The sequence below is a fragment of the Heptranchias perlo genome, chromosome 19 (genome assembly GCF_035084215.1).
Source record: "Heptranchias perlo isolate sHepPer1 chromosome 19, sHepPer1.hap1, whole genome shotgun sequence".
In the NCBI taxonomy this organism is placed as follows: Eukaryota; Metazoa; Chordata; class Chondrichthyes; order Hexanchiformes; family Hexanchidae; genus Heptranchias; species Heptranchias perlo.
In genome coordinates this window covers 7,406,536-7,426,293 of record NC_090343.1, presented here as the reverse complement: position 1 = coordinate 7,426,293, position 19,758 = coordinate 7,406,536, and the positions used below count along the sequence as shown (strand labels likewise).

At 47.1% G+C, this 19,758-nt stretch overlaps 1 protein-coding gene across 1 annotated transcript in view; it reads left to right on the top strand.

Annotated features, from left to right (window-relative positions):
* The window catches only part of c19h20orf96 (chromosome 19 C20orf96 homolog), a 52,644-nt gene extending 34,278 nt beyond the window's left edge, over nucleotides 1-18,366 (top strand). Inside the window, exon 11 of the mRNA XM_068000757.1 lies at nucleotides 18,122-18,366. Within this exon, the coding sequence (XP_067856858.1) occupies nucleotides 18,122-18,182 (61 nt within the window). The 3' untranslated portion in view covers nucleotides 18,183-18,366. The remainder of the gene's footprint in view (nucleotides 1-18,121) is intronic.
* Nucleotides 18,367-19,758: the final 1,392 nt, after the last annotated feature.

The window sequence follows — 19,758 nt, the reverse complement described above, 5'->3', positions numbered from 1 at the left end:
TTTGATTCCTGTGAGAGTTTGGAATTCCAGTTGGACCTCAGACAAACGCTATCTACATCCTCCAGATCTGGCCTCTTGCGCATCCCCAATTTTTAATCACTCCACCATTGGCAGCTGTGCCTTCAGCTGCCCAGGCCCCAAGCTCTGGAATTCCCTCCCTAAACTTTTCGGCCTCTTGAGACGCTCCTTAAAACCCAACCTCTTTGACCAAGCTTTTTGTCACCTGTCCTAATATCTCCTTATGTGGCTCGGTGTCAAATTTTCTTTGATAATCACTCCTGTGAAGCGCCTTGGGACATTTTACTGTGTTAAAGGCGCTATATAAATGTAAGTTGTTGTTGTTGTTGTTTAAGTTAGACACAGTGCAGGGAACCATTGTGCTGGGTGTGGAGTGTGGTAGTTGGACCACCATGGATCCTCGACATGTCTCGGAACAACGTGTTTGCATTAAGTGTCACAAAATTGTGAATCTGGAGCAGAGGATCTGTGTGATCGAGCCCTGCAGCGGCCCTCTTCCACAGTCTTGCACAAAGAAGTTTCTTTGCCGTATGCAGGACTAAGTTTTGAGCGGTTTGCCCCTTTAAACTGCAGCAGATTTTCTTGTCCTTGTAGACGCAAGTTTTTTTTTTCCCCACCTCAACAAGAGCAAGCTCCCAGTCGGAGGCGTTTGTGGAGCTTGCCCGCAATATTCAAATGAACGCAGCAGAGTCAGGGCAAACGGATTACATAGAATTACATTGAATTTACAGCACAGAAACAGGCCATTCAGCCCAACTGGTCCATGCCGGCGTTTATGCTCCACATGCGTCTCCTCCCACCCCTCTTCATCTAACCCTATCAGGATTCCCTTCTATTCCTTTCTCCCACATGTGCCTCCCTGTCCTGCCACACTAACGGCAATGATTGTGCTGCAGGAGAAAATTCAGGCTGCGTAGTCTTGTAGCATTAAAGGTGATATTTTGTATGTATACAGATACGGCAGACTGTCACAGACCACGTGATATGCTGGTGATGGTATTCCTTAAGCCTAGTTCCTGTCCTAAATACTTTTTGGCATGTTTGTGTACAAAACAAACATTCTACTGACGAGAGCCAAGAAATTTCAGTCGTTGCTATGCCCATATTGGGCATTTTGGACTCTAATCATGTCAGATCGGGAGCTATGCCTCAATGGGGCCAATCTGTTGTTAAAGGTTGGAGTTTTAACTCCCTGTCATTGTAAGCAGCACAGCCCATCGCTCATTATAACGCAATGGATCAACTGCGTTAACAAAAACAGCGGGCAGCATATCAGCTCAGACACTGGCCGATGCACATTGTATGTTTGAAATAAATAAAATGCTTCCCCAAAGGCACTGGCCCAGCATGGAACTGAGCCCCACAGCCTGGGAAAATCCTAGGTTTGATCCCTGATCTGTGCTCAGTTGGGGCTACTATCGGGGACTTGGCTATGAAACTTCTGTGCTCGGGAAAGTTCCTGCTCCTGATTGTTACCTACTGATTCATGCTGGACATCGGGTGAGGATAAGACAGGGCATGACTGGGCTGTGATGCCCCTTCCCTCCACCCCCATGTGAATAGCCTACTGTCTGGGAATAAATGGAGCCTTGCCAGTGTCGCCCGCATCCTGAGAACAAATTAAAGAAATGAAGAGCAGCCACTCGGATACTGGAGCTTGCCCAGTGCCCTTGAAACTGTGCCCCAATGGGAGTGAGTGTCTTTAGGGGGAGGTCTCAGGGAGAAAAGTGAAGGGGAGAAGAAACAAAATAACTGAAAACCGACAGACAGATATTTCAATTTCAGATTTCCAGCATCCGCAGTATTTTGCTTTTGAGACAGATATGCAGCAAGGCAATTAAAAAAACAAATGAGCAAATTAAAAGCCAGTTTCCAGAAAGTTTGCCAAATAGGCCATCAGGAATAAGACATCTGCAGTGTCCCGGCAGAGATGTATAGTAACAGAGCTTTACAGCACAGAAGGAGGCTACTCAGCCCATTATTCCTGTGCTGGCTCTTTGAAAAAGACAGCACATTCCCCTGCCCTTTCCCCATACCGTCTTAAATTTTTATTTTTCAAGTATTTATTCACTTCTCTTTTAAAAGATATAAATGGATTCTGCTTCCACCACTGTATCTGGTCGGGCATTTCACATTGATCAACCCTCTGTGTAAAAAGAAATTTCTCTTAAGGTTACTTGTTGGTTAATGAAAATAATTAAGTGGGCACATAATGCAGGATCTTGAATGGCTCAGGACTGTATCTGCAATTCCACTCATGGCTAACCTTTCAGGTAAACCACTGGGTTTTACTCAGATATCTTGTTTTATAATGCATGTCTTAAGTTAGCACAAAGCAAGTATTGAAAAATAGAGATGACTAAGAAAATGTTGCTCTTTCTGAACAGGTATATAGTTGTAAATGCCTTGTGCATTCGTTGCAGGCATTCAGTCGCAGCTCGTGTTTACTGATAAAGTGAGAAGGGGCAGGGAGTTAGTCCAGCTGCACTGGTGGTTTACATTGACCACATAAGGCATTGACAGGTTGATATTATATGTTAGTGCGCATGTGTCGGCTCTTGTGTGTTGTAATATAATGAAATGTTGTGTTAACTTTTTATTTAATGATGTATGAAGTGTGGCATTGAATATTTTGTTCTGCCATGTAGCTCACTATCATGTTACCTGTTGTTACACAGTGGAATGTGTTGGTAGGTGCCACCACACAAGGGTTTCTTGAAAAAATGGGCCTTGAAATTACACTGACTGATATTAATATGTGAGCACAATGAGCTTGTATGAAATTCTTTGTCCTGTTATTTTAATTAAGGTGTCGGTACGTTTCTTTTAAATGGATTAACATCGTAGTCGCATAAGAATTTCATACAAACATGTTAAGCTTTTGTAATATTGCAAAGTAATTACAAGGCATTTACATTGTCATAGTTTGGAAGGGAAATGCCAAAACAAACCATTTGAAAGTCCAGATTACCAAAGTTCACTCTGCCATGTAGCCATTGCTATCTCGCACCGCTAAGTCACACATGGATCTTATATACATCGAATAGGATGCTCCCATGTCCACTTTTTTACTCTGTCGTTCCTTTACCCCATTTGCCCTCTTTGTCCCATCCTTATAATCACTGTCTTGAACTTTCCCTCACAAGTTATTCTTCCTATAACTTCTTTTGTCTTCAGACCTGCTTCCCTGCGTAAGTCCTGCTTAAAATTACATCCAGGTCCTATTAACATAATAGGACCCCAAGCTCCCTGCGAAAACCCTGCAGGTTAACATCACAAATGGTCGGGATTTGAGCAGGTAAGTAACCTGCTCGTCTTTACCCACTCGGTTTCTGCCAGCCAGGTTGGGTTAAAATCGACCCCATTACTGCTATTTGTGGGTCGTTGCTGACGCGCAATGACATGGTTTTCTGATTGGTTCTAAATTTAGAACCAATCAAAGAACACTTCTTCACCCTCTCATTTATTTCGCCTTGTCTCCCCATATCTCCCTCCACATCTCTCGCAAACTTCTGCCATGTCATCGGCCTCACTATGACAGAAATTAAACATTTGGACCACGATTGATTACTTGATGGATTCTTCCTTGCTGGTTGCAGCAGACAAGTGTTAATATTGGTTACTGTTAGCTGCCTCTGCACGTTGTACAGACTGTACACTACAAGGTATGCTGAAGAGGCTGATACGCATGGGTGGTTGGCCAGCTTTGTTCTTGAATTGGGACCTTATCCCACGGATCATTCAAAGTGTTTGGAACTGATCAGTGGGTTTCCCAGGAGGGAGGCAAGCCATTGCATTCAGTCACTAGAATCGTCTGGGTAGGTGAAGATACACTGTGATCTGACTATGGGAGTGGCCACTGACCGTGATCCTAAGGAGGGATAAAAACCCAAAACGTAACACTGGCTTAAGCAATGCCACAATCGATCCACTAGTTTAATTTTAGAACACTTCACTTCTGGACCACTAACATATGCCTGTGATATTGGTTAGTGAGTCACAGTCAATCAAACAAGGATGGACAGATGAAACAAGTGAAGCTTTGTAACAAATTTATTAAATTCTTTTATTCATTTTCATAGAATCATAGAAGTTACAACATGGAAACAGGCCCTTCGGCCCAACATGTCCATGTCGCCCAGTTTATACCACTAAGCTAGTCCCAATTGCCTGCACTTGGCCCATATCCCTCTATACCCATCTTACCCATGTAACTGTCCAAATGCTTTTTAAAAGACAAAATTGTACCCGCCTCTACTACTGCCTCTGGCAGCTCGTTCCAGACACTCACCACCCTTTGAGTGAAAAGATTGCCCCTCTGGACCCTTTTGTATCTCTCCCCTCTCACCTTAAATCTATGTCCCCTCGTTATAGACTCCCCTACCTTTGGGAAAAGATTTTGACTATCTACCTTATCTATGCCCCTCATTATTTTATAGACTTCTATAAGATCACCCCTTAACCTCCTACTCTCCAGGGGAAAAAAGTCCCAGTCTGTCTAACCTCTCCCTATAAGTCAAACCATCAAGTCCCGGTAGCATCCTAGTAAATCTTTTCTGCACTCTTTCTACTTTAATAATATCCTTTCCATAATAGGGTGACCAGAACTGTACACAGTATTCCAAGTGTGGCCTCACCAATGCCCTGTACAACTTCAACAAGACATCCCAACTCCTGCATTCAATGTTCTGACCAATGAAACCAAGCATGCCGAATGCCTTCTTCACCACCCTATCCACCTGTGACTCCACTTTCAAGGAGCTATGAACCTGTACTCCTAGATCTCTTTGTTCTATAACTCTCCCCAACGCCCTACCATTAACGGAGTAGGTCCTGGCCCGATTCGATCTACCAAAATGCATCACCTCACATTTATCTAAATTAAACTCCATCTGCCATTCATCGGCCCACTGGCCCAATTTATCAAGATCCCGTTGCAATCCTAGATAACCTTCTTCACTGTCCACAATGCCACCAATCTTGGTGTCATCTGCAAACTTACTAACCATGCCTCCTAAATTCTCATCCAAATCATTAATATAAATAACAAATAACAGCGGACCCAGCACCGATCCCTGAGGCACACCGCTGGTCACAGGCATCCAGTTTGAAAAACAACCCTCTACAACCACCCTCTGTCTTCTGTCGTCAAGCCAATTTTGTATCCAATTGGCTACCTCACCTTGGATCCCATGAGATTTAATCTTATGTAACAACCTACCGTGCGGTACCTTGTCAAAGGCTTTGCTGAAGTCCATGTAGACCACGTCTACTGCACAGCCCTCATCTATCTTCTTGGTTACCCCTTCAAAAAACTCAATCAAATTCGTGAGACATGATTTTCCTCTCACAAAACCATGCTGACTGTTCCTAATTAGTCCCTGCCTCTCCAAATGCCTGTAGATCCTGTCTCTCAGAATACCCTCTAACAACTTACCCACTACAGATGTCAGGCTCACCGGTCTGTAGTTCCCAGGCTTTTCCCTGCCGCCCTTCTTAAACAAAGGCACAACATTTGCTACCCTCCAATCTTCAGGCACCTCACCTGTAGCTGTCGATGATTCAAATATCTCTGCTAGGGGACCCGCAATTTCCTCCCTAACCTCCCATAACGTCCTGGGATACATTTCATCAGGTCCCGGAGATTTATCTACCTTGATGCGCGTTAAGACTTCCAGCACCTCCCTCTCTGTAATATGTACACTCCTCAAGACATCACTATTTATTTCCCCAAGTTCCCTAACATCCATGCCTTTCTCAACCGTAAATACCGATGTGAAATATTCATTTAGGATCTCACCCATCTCTTGTGGTTCCGCACATAGATGACCTTGTTGATCCTTAAGAGGCCCTACTCTCTCCCTTGTTACTCTTTTGCCCTTTATGTATTTGTAGAAGCTCTTTGGATTCTCCTTTGCCTTATCTGCCAAAGCAATCTCATGTCCCCTTTTTGCCCTCCTGATTTCTCTCTTAACTCTACTCCGGCAATCTCTATACTCTTCAAGGAATCCACTTGATCCCAGCTGCCTACGCATGTCATATGCCTCCTTCTTCTTTTTGACGAGGGCCTCAATCTCCCGAGTCATCCAAGGTTCCCTACTTCTACCAGCCTTGCCCTTCACTTTATAAGGAATGTGCTTACCCTGAACCCTGGTTAACATACTTTTGAAAGCCTCCCACTTACCAGACGTCCCTTTGACTGCCAACAGACTCTCCCAATCAACTTCTGAAAGTTCCTGTCTAATACCATCAAAATTGGCCTTTCCCCAATTTAGAATTTTAACTTTTGGGCCAGACCTATCATTCTCCATAGCTATCTTAAAACTAATGGAATTATGATCACTGGTCCCAAAGTGATCCCTCACTAACACTTCTGTCACCTGCCCTTCCTTATTTCCCAAGAGGAGGTCAAGTTTTGCCCCCTCTCTAGTCGGGCCATCCACATACTGAATGAGAAATTCCTCCTGAATACACTCAACAAATTTCTCTCCATCCAAGCCCCTAATGCTATGGCTGTCCCACTCAATGTTGGGAAAGTTAAAGTCCCCTACTATTACCACCCTATTTTTCTTGCAGCTGTCTGTAATCTCCTTACATATTTGCTCCTCAATTTCCCGTTGACTATTTGGGGGTCTGTAGTACAATCCTATCAAAGTGATCTCTCCCTTCTTATTTTTCAGTTCTACCCATATAGACTCAGTGGGCGAACCTTCGGATATATCCCCTCTCACTACTGCCGTTTAATTTTAAAAAGTAAATTCAATTGATACATATGAAAAAAATCTCACAGAACACTTTGTGAAAGGTTGCACAGCAGCAATGAAAGGGATGGCTAATCCCTCGTCCATCGTCCCGACACTGCAGCAGTGAATGGGATGGCTAATCCCTCGTCCATCGTCCCGACACTGCAGCAGTGAAAGGGATCGCTAATCCCTCGTCCATCGTCCCGACACTGCAGCAGTGAAAGGGATCGCTAATCCCTCGTCCATCGTCCCGACACTGCAGCAGTGAATGGGATGGCTAATCCCTCGTCCATCGTCCCGACACTGCAGCAGTGAATGGGATGGCTAATCCCTCGTCCATCGTCCCGACACTGCAGCAGTGAATGGGATGGCTAATCCCTCGTCCATCGTCCCGACACTGCAGCAGTGAATGGGATCGCTAATCCCTCGTCCATCGTCCCGACACTGCAGCAGTGAAAGAGGTCGCTAATCCCTCGTCCATCGTCCCGACACTGCAGCAGTGAAAGGGATCGTTAATCCCTCGTCCGTCATCCCGACACTGCAGCAGTGAAAGAGGTCGATAATCCCTCGTCCATCATCCCGACACTGCAGCAGTGAAAGGGATCGCTAATCCCTCGTCCGTCGTCCCGACACTGCAGCAGTGAAAGGGATCGCTAATCCCTCGTCCGTCGTCCCGACAGTGCAGCAGTGAAAGGGATCGCTAATCCCTCGTCCGTCATCCCGACACTGCAGCAGTGAAAGGGATCGCTAATCCCTCGTCCGTCGTCCCGACACTGCAGCAGTGAAAGGGATCGTTAATCCCTCGTCCGTTGTCCCGACACTGCAGCAGTGAAAGAGGTCGCTAATCCCTCGTCCATCGTCCCGACACTGCAGCAGTGTTGCTGTACCCTTCAGAGTTTCTCACAAGGATCTCCCCATTCCGTTGAGTGTAGAAGATTAAGGGGTGGTCTAATTGAGGTGTTTAAAGGAATTGATAGGGTAGATAGAGAGAAAATATTCCCTTCAGTGGGGGGAGTCCAGAACAAGGGGGCACAACCTTAAAATTAGAGCCAGGCCGTTCACGGGAGATGTCAGGAAGCACTTCTTCACACAAAGGGGAGTGGAAATCTGGAACTCTCTCCCCTGAAAAGCTGTTGAGGCTGGGGGTCAATTGAAGATTTCAAAACTGAGATTGATAGATTTTTGTTAGGCAAGGGTATTAAGGGTTACGGAACCAAGGCGGGTTAAGATACAGATCAGCCATGATCTAATTGAATGGCGGAACAGGCTCAAGGGGCTGAATGGCCTCCTCCTGTTCGTATGTTCCAAGCAACATCGCTCTTTAAAATTGAGTGGAATGGGCACTGTGCTTTCCTGATGCGCACATAGTAGCCATTCTTCATCAGCGCTTCCCTCTGGGTTAATTGAAAATCCGGACTACGACCTCCTCCGATTGCAATGCGTAGCAATATCGTAAATCCGTCTGTGAAGATTTGCACTGTTTGGTATCTCGCGCAAAATTGTGAGCACGGTGAAACCTTAACGATGCTGCTACGTGTAGCGATGAGGATCGCTTAACTCTGGTGTGGGACCAGTGTTGGATATAACTTCCAACTGGGTTTTGCTCTCGCTTCACCCAGCATTAAACCAGCAAGGTGATATGCTACGGTGTGAATTGAGCTCCTTTGTGACCAATTCAGCACCACCTCCGTGTAATGAGACTAAATCCCTCTGCATTATTCATGCGTGTCTCCCTAATAGAGGAAATTAACAAAATATCCTCCGCCGCATGCCGCTTGCTGAAAGACTACAACCGATAAAAGTGCACGTTCGTTATGGCCTCCTCACTGACGGACAAGCCATATAAAGTAACCTCCCTGTAAAAAAAAAATTGTGTAGTACTTGCTAAATTTAGTAGTTCTCCTAAATATAGCACACAGATAGCAGCTGTCACCCAACATAGCTCAGTCTTTTGCTCCCTTCCCTTTGCTGTCAATTTCTCGTAAGAATTATATGCATTAAAAAGAATGGGAGAGGCACGTTATTTAAACAAGCTATATGCTTTTATTCCCTTCATTGCTTTTTAAATAAAAAAAAAAGACTTGCATTTATATAGTGCCTTTCACGACCTAGGGAAGTCCCAAAGTGCTTTACAGCCAATGAACTACTTAAGTGTCGTCACTGCTGTAATGTAGGGAAACGTGGCAGCCAATTTGCGCACAGCAAGATCCCACAAACAGCAATGAGATAAATGAGCAGATCATTTGTTTTAAGAGTTGGTTGAGGGATAAATATTGGCCAGGACACCGGGGAGAACTCCCCTGCTCTTCTTCGAATAATGGCCGTGGGATCTTTTACGTCCACCTGAGAGGGCACCTTGGTTTAACGTCTCATTCAAAAGGCAGCACCTCTGATAGTGCAGCACTCCTTCAGTACTGGACTTGGAGTGTCAGCCTGGGTTATGTGGTTATTTTTTTCAACAAAAAAAATACATTTCTTTCTTTTTATGAATTATTGCCTCTCTGGCACACTCCGAACCGAACAGGCCTCTTGTCCCTCCGAGTGAATGTTATGATCGTGATTCTGTCACATCTGACGTTGTCCCTGTGTAGAATGAGTAGGGGTGAGGACCGATGCAATGCAGGTTGGACAATAAATGTATTTAAATGACAAGCTGTTGATTAAATGTCCAGCACTGCTGATTAAGGAGATTGTATGGTGTGTGTTTTGTGAGATATCTATTCTTGTGACAGTTGCCACCTGTTGCGATACCCAATATACAAAGAAAAAAAAACTTCTTTAACTAATTATGGCAAAAATAAATAGTTTTCAATCCTCCTTAGTACCCTTGGCTGGGCACTATTTCTCGGCCAAGAATGCAAATAAGTAATCCAATTAAAGACTCAACCAGTACTGCCCTTAATCCAAACCTCTAGGAGGTGAATGATGGGGGCGCGGGGCAACCTTGTCCGATGTTATTTTCTGCTTCTTTGTCACTTTATTGTCTCCACCTTCAGCCGTCTAGGCCCTAAGCTCTGGAATTCCCTCCCTAAACCTCTCCACCTCTCCTCCTTTAAGACGCTCCTTAAAACCTACCTTTTTGACCAAGCACCTGTCCTAAAATCTCCTTATGTGGCTTGGTGCCAAATCTTGATTGGTAACGTTCCTGTGAAGCGCCTTGGGATGTTTTACTACATTAAAGGCATTTGACTGAGTGTGGCATCAAGGAGCCCTAGTAAAATTGAAGTCAATGGGTAACGGGGGGAAAACTCTCCAGTGGCTGGAGTCGTACCTAACACAAAGCAAGATGGTAGTAGTTGTTGGATGCCAATCATTTCAGCCCCAGGACATCGCTGCAGGCGTTTCCTCAGGGCAGTGTCCTAGGCCCAACCATCTTCAGCTGCTTCATCAATGACATTCACTCCATCATAAGGTCAGAAATGAGGATGTTCGCTGATGATTGCACAGTGTTCAATTCCATTCGCAACCCCTCAGATAATGAAGCAGTCCGTGCCCACGTTCAGCAAGACCAAGACAACATCCAGGCTTGGGCTGATAAGTGGCAAGTAACATTCGCGCCGACAAGTGCCAGGCAATGACCATCTCCAACAAGAGAGAGTCTAACCACCTCCCCTTGACATTCAACACCATTACCGTTGCCGAATCCCCCATCATCAACATCCTGGCGGGTCACCATTGACCAGAAACTTAACTGGACTGGCCACATAAATAATGTGGCTACAAGAGCAGGTCAGAGGCTTGATATTCTGCGGCAAGTGACTCACCTCCTAACTCCCCAAAGCCTTTCCACCATCTACAAGGCACAAGTCAGGAGTGTGATGGAATACTCTCCACTTGCTTGGATGAGTGCAGTTCCAACAACACTTGAAGCTCAACAACATCCAGGACAAAGCAGCCCGCTTGATTGGCCCCCCATCCACCGCCCTAAACATTCACTCCCTCCACCGCCAGCGCACCGTGGCTGCAGTGTGTACCATCTACAGGATGCACTGCAACAATTCGCCAAGGCTTTTTCAACAGCACCTCCCAAACCTACGACCTCTACCACCTAGAAGGACAGGGGCAGCAGGCGCATGGGAACAACACCACCTGCACGTTCCCCTCCAAGTCACACACCATCCCGACTTGGAAGTATATCACCGTTCCTTCATCATCGCTGGTTCAAAATCCTGGAACTCCCTTCCTAACAGCACTGTGGGAGAACCTTCAGTACACGGACTGCAGCAGTTCAAGAAGGCGGCTCACCACCATGTTCTCGAGGGCAGTTAGGAATGGACAATAAATGCCGGCCTTGCCAGCGATGCCCACATCCCATGAATGAATTTTTTAAAACTTTAAAGCGCTATATAATTGCAAGTTGTTGTTGTTGTAGTGTGGACCTGCTCTATACAGACTAGGTCGGTCCCAGGTTTGACACCTGTCATGTGCCGAATAAGCTGATCTCAGCTGGGGTTGCAGTGCTCGCTGACCGACATTGGCTCCCAGTCTGGCAACACCTCGATTTAAAAAATTTTCACCCTTGTGTTCAAATCCCTCCATGACCTCGTCCCTCCCTAACTCTGTAACCTCCTCCTCTCCTCTCCTCTCCTACAACCCTCTTGAGATCTCTGCGCTCATCCAATTCTTGGCCTCATGCGCATCCCCGATTTTCATTGCTCCACCACGGACAGCTGCCTGGGCCCTAAGCTCTGGAATTCCCTCCCTAAACCTCTCCGCCTCTCTACCTCTTTCTCCTTCTGTAAGACGCTCCTTAAAACCTTCCTCTTGGACCAAGCTTTTGGTCACCTGTCCTAATATTTTCTCGTGTCCCATCGTTAAATTCTGTCCGATTAAGCTCCTGTGAACCACCTTGGGAACGTTTTACTACGTTCGGGGTGCTATATAATTGCAAGTTGTTTACCCCCCTCCCCTCCCCGGGAAAGCCCTGGGTCTCTGTTTGAAGCCTGGGGGTAGGGGTTGGGTTACACGACACACATCCCACCATTCCGTGGAGCGGCATGTTGAGGAACCAACGGCCTGGCACTACCTCTTAGTAACTTCCCTAGCAAAGCCATTCACTAACCCTCAGGTACGTCCTGATAACTGTGAAGAAATGCCACTGGAGGATTTGATGGGTTAGAAGCAAATTGTGCTAGCTGTCCGGTTTTTTTTTTGTCAAGCAGAAGGGCTGTTTCTGGTGAACCCTGGCCACCTCACCCCAGTAGGACTGTGTGATATCAGTTGCACTTTGAGCAGCAGAGCGGAAAACACAAGCCAGATTCTCCAATTTGTATTTATCTAACTTTTCAGTGCAACGTTCCCATGGGAAAATTACCCACTCGTACAAAGATATGTTGCTAAGGACAGCCTTCACGAGAAAACAAAAGTGAAATGAAAAGCAGACCGCTGAACAGAAATGCTAATGGATTGCGTGGGTTTCCCCACCTATCGAGGTTTAACCCATTTAATTGGCATCATTACAGTAACTAATTGTGCCAGTGCAGTGGACCCTCCCTTAAACTGGGTGAGACCCTTTTGGTGGATAATGGAAATTAGAGTCATAGAGTTATACAGCACGGATAGAGGCCCTTCGGCCCATCGTGTCCGCGCCGGCCATCAGCCCTGTCTACTCTAATCCCATATTCCAGCATTTGGTCCGTAGCCTTGTATGCTATGGCATTTCAAGTGCTCATCCAAATGCTTCTTGAATGTTGTGAGGGTTCCTGCCTCCACAACCCTTTCAGACAGTGAGTTCCAGACTCCAACCACCCTCTGGGTGAAAAAGTTCTTTCTAAAATCCCCTCTAAACCTCCCGCCTTTTACCTTGAATCTATGTCCCCTTGTTATAGAACCCTCAACGAAGGGAAAAAGCTCCTTAGTATCCATCCTATCTGTGCCCCTCATAATTTTGTACACCTCAATCATGTCCCCCCTCAGCCTCCTCTGCTCCAAGGAAAACAAACCCAATCTTCCCAGTCTCTCTTCATAGCTGAAGCGCTCCAGCCCTGGTAACATCCTGGTGAATCTCCTCTGCACCCTCTCCAAAGCGATCACATCCTTCCTGTAGTGTGGCGACCAGAACTGCACACAGTACTCCAGCTGTGGCCTAACCAGTGTTTTATACAGCTCCATCATAACCTCCTTGCTCTTATATTCTATGCCTCGGCTAATAAAGGCAAGTATCCCATATGCCTTCTTTACCACCTTATCTACCTGTTCCGCCGCCTTCAGGGATCTGTGAACTTGCACACCAAGATCCCTCTGACCCTCTGTCTTGCCTAGGGTCCTCCCATTCATTGTGTATTCCCTTGCCTTGTTAGTCCCCCCAAAGTGCATCACCTCGCACTTTTCCGGGTTAAATTCCATTTGCCACTGTTCCGCCCATCTGACCAACCCATCTATATCGTCCTGCAGACTGAGGCTATCCTCCTCGCTATTTACCACCCTACCAATCTTTGTATCATCAGCGAACTTACTGATCATACCTTTTACATTCATATCCAAGTCACTAATGTAGACCACAAACAGCAAGGGACCCAGCACCGATCCCTGTGGTACCCCACTGGCCACAGGCTTCCAGTCACAAAAACAACCTTCGACCATCACCCTCTGCCTTCTGCCACTAATCCAGTTTTGTATCCAAAGTGCCAAGGCACCCTGGATTCCATGGGCTCGTACCTTCTTGACCAGTCTCCTGTGGGGGACTTTATCGAAGGCCTTACTGAAATCCATGTATACCACATCCACTGCGTTACCCTCATCCACACGCCTCGTCACCCCCTCAAAAAATTCAATCAAATTAGTCAGACATGATCTTCCCTTGACAAAGCCATGTTGACTATCCCTGATTAATCCTTGCTTCTCCAAGTGGAGACTAATTTTGTCCTTCAGAATTTTTTCCAATAATTTTCCTACCACTGATGTTAGGCTCACTGGCCTGTAGTTCCCCGGTTTTTCCCTACTCCCCTTCTTGAATAATGGTATTACATTAGCGGTTCTCCAGTCCTCTGGCACATCCCCTGTGGCCAGAGAGGTTCTGAATATATGTGTCAGAGCCCCCGCAATCTCCTCCTTTGCCTCACACAGTAGCCTGGGATACATTTCGTCCGGGCCTAGGGATTTATCCATTTTTAGGCCTGCTAAAACCGCCAATACCTCCTCCCGCTCGATGTTAATATGTTCGAGTATATCACAGTCCCCCTGCCGTATTTCTATGTCTACGTCGTCCTTCTCCATAGTGAAAACAGATGCAAAAAATTCATTTAGAACCCCTCCTACATCTGCCGGCTCCACACACAGATTGCCATTTTTGTCCCTAATGGGCCCTATTTTTTCCCTAGTCATCCTCTTACCCTTAATATACTTATAAAACATCTTAGGATTTTCCTTTATTTTGCTCGCCAGTGTTATTTCATGGCCCCTCCTTGATCTCCTAATTTCTTTTTTAAGTATCCCCCTGCACTTTTTGTACTCCTCTAGGGCTTCCTCCATCTTTAGCCTTTTGTATCTGCCAAAAGCCCTCCTTTTTTTCCTAATCCATTCTCGTATATCCCCTGACATCCAAGGTTCCCTGGAGTTCTTGGAACCACCCTTGACCTTTACGGGAACATGTTGCCATTGTATGGTCTCAATCTCCCTTCTGAAAGACTCCCATTGCTCCGATGCGGATTTTCCTACAAGCAGCTGATCCCAGTCCATTTTGGCCAGATCCTGCCTTATCCTATTAAAATCGGCCTTCCCCCAATTTAGAACCTTTATTTCCGGCCCCTCCCTGTCCTTTTCCATGACCACCTTAAATCTCACCGAATTATGGTCACTGTCACCAAAGTGCTCACCTACTAGCATTTCTTCCACTTGGCCGGCCACATTCCCTAGAATTAGGTCCAGTACCGCCCCCTCTCTTGTAGGACTTTCTACATGCTGGCTCAAAAAGCTCTCCTGGATGCACGTTAAGAATTTTGTACCCTCTAAGCCTTTTACACTCTGAGTATCCCAGTTAATATTGGGGAAGTTGAAATCCCCCACTATTATTACCCTATTATTTGCACAATTTTCTGAGATTTGCCTACATATCTGTTCCTCTATCTCCCCCTGACTGTTTGGGGGCCTATAGTACACTCCCATCAAAGTGCTTGCCCCCTTTTTGTTTTTAAGCTCCACCCATATGGCCTCATTAGAGGAACCTGCTAATATATCATCCCTCCTTATGGCAGTAATTGATTCTTTAATTAATATTGCGACCCCCCCCCTCCTCTTATACCTCCCCCTCTGTCTCGCCTGAAGATTCTGTACCCCGGAATATTGAGCTGCCAGTCTTGCCCCTCCCTCAACCATGTCTCTGTGACAGCAACAATATCATACTCCCATGTGTTTATCAACACCTTCAGTTCATCCACCTTATTCGCAAGACTCCTTGCATTAAAATAGATGCCATCCAGCCTTGCCCTCACATATTTGCCCTGTCTTCCAAGCTGACTTGTTTTTTTCTCTATATTTGGCTGCACATCACCCCCTATTGTAGCTCCACTCTGTATCCCATCCCCCTGCCAAGTTAGTTTAAACCCCCCCCAACAGTGCTAGCAAACCTCCCCGCAAGGATATTTGTCCCGCTCTGGTTCAGGTGCAACCCGTCCGACTTGTACAAGTCCCACCTTCCCCAGAAGCAGGCCCAGTGATCCAGGAAACTGAAACCCTCCCTCCTGCACCAACTCTTTAGCCACGCATTCATCTGTTCTATCCTCCTATTTCTATACTCACTAGCCCGTGGCACTGGGAGTAATCCAGAGATTACAACCTTTGAGGTCCTGCTCTTTAATCTGCTACCTAGCTCCCTAAATTCTTGATGCAGGACCTCATCTCCCTTCCTACCTATGTCGTTGGTCCCAATGTGGACCACGACCTCTGCCTGCTCACCCTCCCCCTTGAGAATGCCCTGTAGCCGCTCAGTGATATCCATGACCCTGGCACCAGGGAGGCAACAAACCATCCTGGAGTCACGTTTACGGCCACAGAAACGCCTGTCTGTTCCCCTTACGATAGAATCCCCTACCACTATAGCTCTTCCACTCTTTTTCCTCCCAGCCTGTGCAGCAGAGCTACCCCTGGTGCCAGGAAGTTGGCTGCTGCTGCCTTCCCCTGATAAGTCATCCCCCTCAACAATATCCAAAGCGGTATATTTGTTTGAGAGGGGGACGGCCACAGGGGACCCCTGCACTGCCTGCCTGCTCTTCTTACTCTGCCTGGTGGTCACCCAATTACTTCCTGCCTGTACAACCTTTACCTGCGGTGTGACCATCTCACTAAACGTGCTATCCACGACGTTCTCAGCATCGCGAATGCTCCTTAATGAATCCATCCGCAGCTCCAGTGCCGCAATGCGGTTTGTCAGTAGCTGCAGCTGGATACATTTCCCGCACACATGGTCGTCAGGGACACCGGAAGGGTCCCTGATTTCCCACATAGAGCAGGAAGAGCATAACACGGGGCTGGGCTGTCCTGACATGACTTACCCTTTAACTAATTAATTCAAATTAAATGAATCCCACCAATTTCACTTCAATTAAAAAGGTATACTCAAGGGCCCTTGCTGAACAGCAGTCCCCCACTACACAACAGAGACCCGAGAATCCACAAACTCTAACCTTAGACAAATTCAGCAGGAAAATACTCACCAGCCAATCACTTACCTCTTCCTTGGTGACGTCCCACTTGGATTACTTTTTGCTTCTTATTTATCTTAGGTCCAGGAGTTAAGTCCCTGTGATGTCGCACAGTAGTTGTCTCTTGGTGCAGGTCTGCTGCTGCTTTTATTCCACAATCTCAGTCTTCTACTCTCAGGTCCACTACCGCTCTGCAGGAAAAGTTTGGAAAAGCAAGGCAAAGCAGCACCTCCTTCCCCCACTTCACCAAACTCCCCCCAACAGTGCTAGCAAACCTCCCCGCAAGGATATTTGTCCCGCTCTGGTTGCTAAATAATCAAGAGTCCCCCAAACTTGGGTACATCAATACCTTAGTAGGGAAATTAGACTACTTCCAAAAAGAGAGCAAAATAAACATTATGCATTTTAATTCATCCTGCAATGGAGATGAGGTACAAATAACCAGAAACAGTGCAATGAGGCAGCGTCTCATGCAGAACTTTGTCCCGTGTGAAGCCAGGTGTGTAATTACGATGGCAGATAATACGAGTATACATAATGAAGGGTCCATTGTAAATGGGTTGGACATCGAGGAATTGATTTTAACCCTATCCACTGGGCAGCTGGGCAGTTAAAGTCGAGCAGGTTACTTACCCACTTGGACCCCGACCCATTTCAGATATTAACCTACAGAGAGACGAGGCGGCTGCTTAAAGCAGGCGGGGGCCTCGTGAATCTATGCAAATCAGGGTCCCATTGCGTCAAAGGGACCCCGATTGCATTTTGAGCGGGGGAGCCGCCAAGGTTTTACCACCAGATTGAAACCGGTCCGCAGACAGGTGAGGCCCACAAGGAAAGCCGTGGCCTCCCCTGCCCCGGACTCCACACACCCTACTCCTACCTCTCGTGCGGCCATGCCAAAGACCCCACTCCCCCCTCTCCCCCTGCGACGTATCAGTGAACCTTCCCGCTTGAGCACATAACCCAGGCTGACACCCCCACTGCAGTACTGAGCGAGTGCTGCACTGTCGGAGGTGCCGTCTTTCGGATTAACCCCTGTCAGGTGGACGTAAAAGATTCCATGGCACTATTTCAAACAAGAGCAAAGGAGTTCTCCCCGGTGTCCTGGCCAATATTTATCCCTCCACCAACATCACTAAAACAGATGATCTGGTCACTTATCTCATTGCTGTTTATGGGAGCTTTCCGCGTGCAAACAGGCTGCTGTGTTCCCTACATTACAACATTGACTACGCTTCATAAAGTACTTCATTGGCTATAAAGCACGTCGGGAGGTCCCGAGGTTTTGAAAAGAGCTTCATAAATGCAAGTTCGTTCTTCAGTGCCGCCCAAACTCCCCCTCCCCCCCAAAACTCCCCTCGCGTCCAAACCTCCCCTCCCGCCCAAACCTCCCCTCCCACCCAGCAGCGGGCAGCTGACCAGCGGCAAATAGACGTGGCCCTGGAGTTAAAATACCCCAGGCCTGAAACCATAGGGTTAAAATCAGCCCGAGTGTTTCAACCCTGCTCAAACCGGGGCCATTCAGTCGTGATGTCAGTCACATCACTACCAGCCCCCCTGCTTTGTGACACATTCCAGCTAAATCTGTGCAGCATCTTAGTAGAGTTTATTTCGGCGTTTAAAGTTTTGACTAACTGGACAATCGTTGAGACGATAAATCGGTATTGGTACAGATCCTCTGTTTCACCCACAGTATTCTTGACCGTTTCCTTGACCTTACAGGTGCACTCCAGACATGGAAGTTGTGTTGGACATCCCGAGAGAAGAGTGGCTTCCCATTTAAGAACAGACCCTCGAACTGTTTCAAACACTGGCCCGGGAGGGGGGGGCGGGAGGCCAGTTTTTTTGAATGACGCATTCCGATATAAGTGTGTCCACTGAACGACCTTAGCTGGATTCACTAAATGTGCAGAAGTTACATAAAAAGGCTAGATCTCAATCGTGCAGAAATAAAACTTTTTCCAAAACTTTGGTCTGTGTTGCAGAAGTTCTGTTGGTTTTAAATTTACCCACTCCGTACATAATACACAAATCCCCTCGTTATTTGGTTATTTTCCTCTTTTCTGCCCCTAACCACCGTCGCCCCCCCCCCCCGCCCCCCCCTCGTCCCTAGGGGTTGCCAACCCTCCAGGATTGCCCTGGAGTCTCCAGAAATTAAAGACTGATCTCCAGGACACTGCTGCCAGCAACACCCAGGGAGAAAAATCATTGGGGCATTAAAAAAAAAAGTGGGGTTCTTTATTGAATTTTCTAGTTATAAAAAATATTGGACATGGGAGAAAAGGCTGTTTGACTGACGGTCAAGAATCATCCAATCGGGTAACGAAGAGTCTACTCGCTTTCCGATAGGGCGTGGGAAGGTGGGGCACCGCGAGGATGGGCATGTTGGGCGACCAATAGTGGGAGTGTGGAGGCGGGGCGGTTGGAGACAGGAGGTCATGTGATAACGAGGTTGGAGACAGGAGGTCACGCAACGAGCTCCAGGAATGTGTCCAACCAGAGTTGGCGACACCTAAGCATTCCTTCCCCCCTCCCCCGCCCCCGCCCACGTTATTTCTCCACCGAGCAAGAAGTCTGACAGCCTACTCTCAGGCTTCTAGCATGTGTGTGAAAACAGCTGAGGTTGAATCTCCCTTCAGTTTCTCCTTATCCCGAGTCCACGAGCTCCTGGCCCAGTTTTTCCGGTAGACTGGCCTGAGGTTGGAACTCATCAAGCCAGGTTCTACCATCCTGACGCGGGGGGTGGGTGGGGGTTAGAAATTGGTCTCGGCCCGCCTTAGGGCGAAGAATATTCGGCGCGCGCCTGGCGCCAAAATCTGGAGGCCCAAGTTTCACCCTAAATTGGGTCTTGGCCCTCGTTTTGATCATCGCAGTGAGCTGCCGGTCGGTCAGTGCGGCTTTAGAGGCAGCTAGGTGGTCACCCAGGGACCAATTTAAGCCGCCTGCCTTACCGGCAGTGATCCTCAGGGAAGTCCTGGGAGAGGGGAGAGGAGAATGGGAGGGGGCCTAGTCCAGGCCTACAACGGCCCACAGCACTGCTGTGAAACTCGCCGCCTTGTAAACGTTACGATCGCAGGGAATTTAAGGCAGTAAAATGCGAGTCAGCTTTAGACAGTCTTCTCAGGCCACTCAAGTTCTGCCCTTGCTTCTTATAATGACCTTGATTGGATCTTTGCCCTTGTAATAAAATGGCCCTCCATCTATATTACTTGGTCATGTTTACTTAAACAGTGTCCTATGTGAAACGAGTTTGGACAATCTCAAACAAAGTTCCAAGTGGATGCAGGCCAAGAGTACAAAAGTTTCCATAACCCAGCGTCAATTGACAGGCAGTCTTGCTCAGAGATGCCACAAGGGAG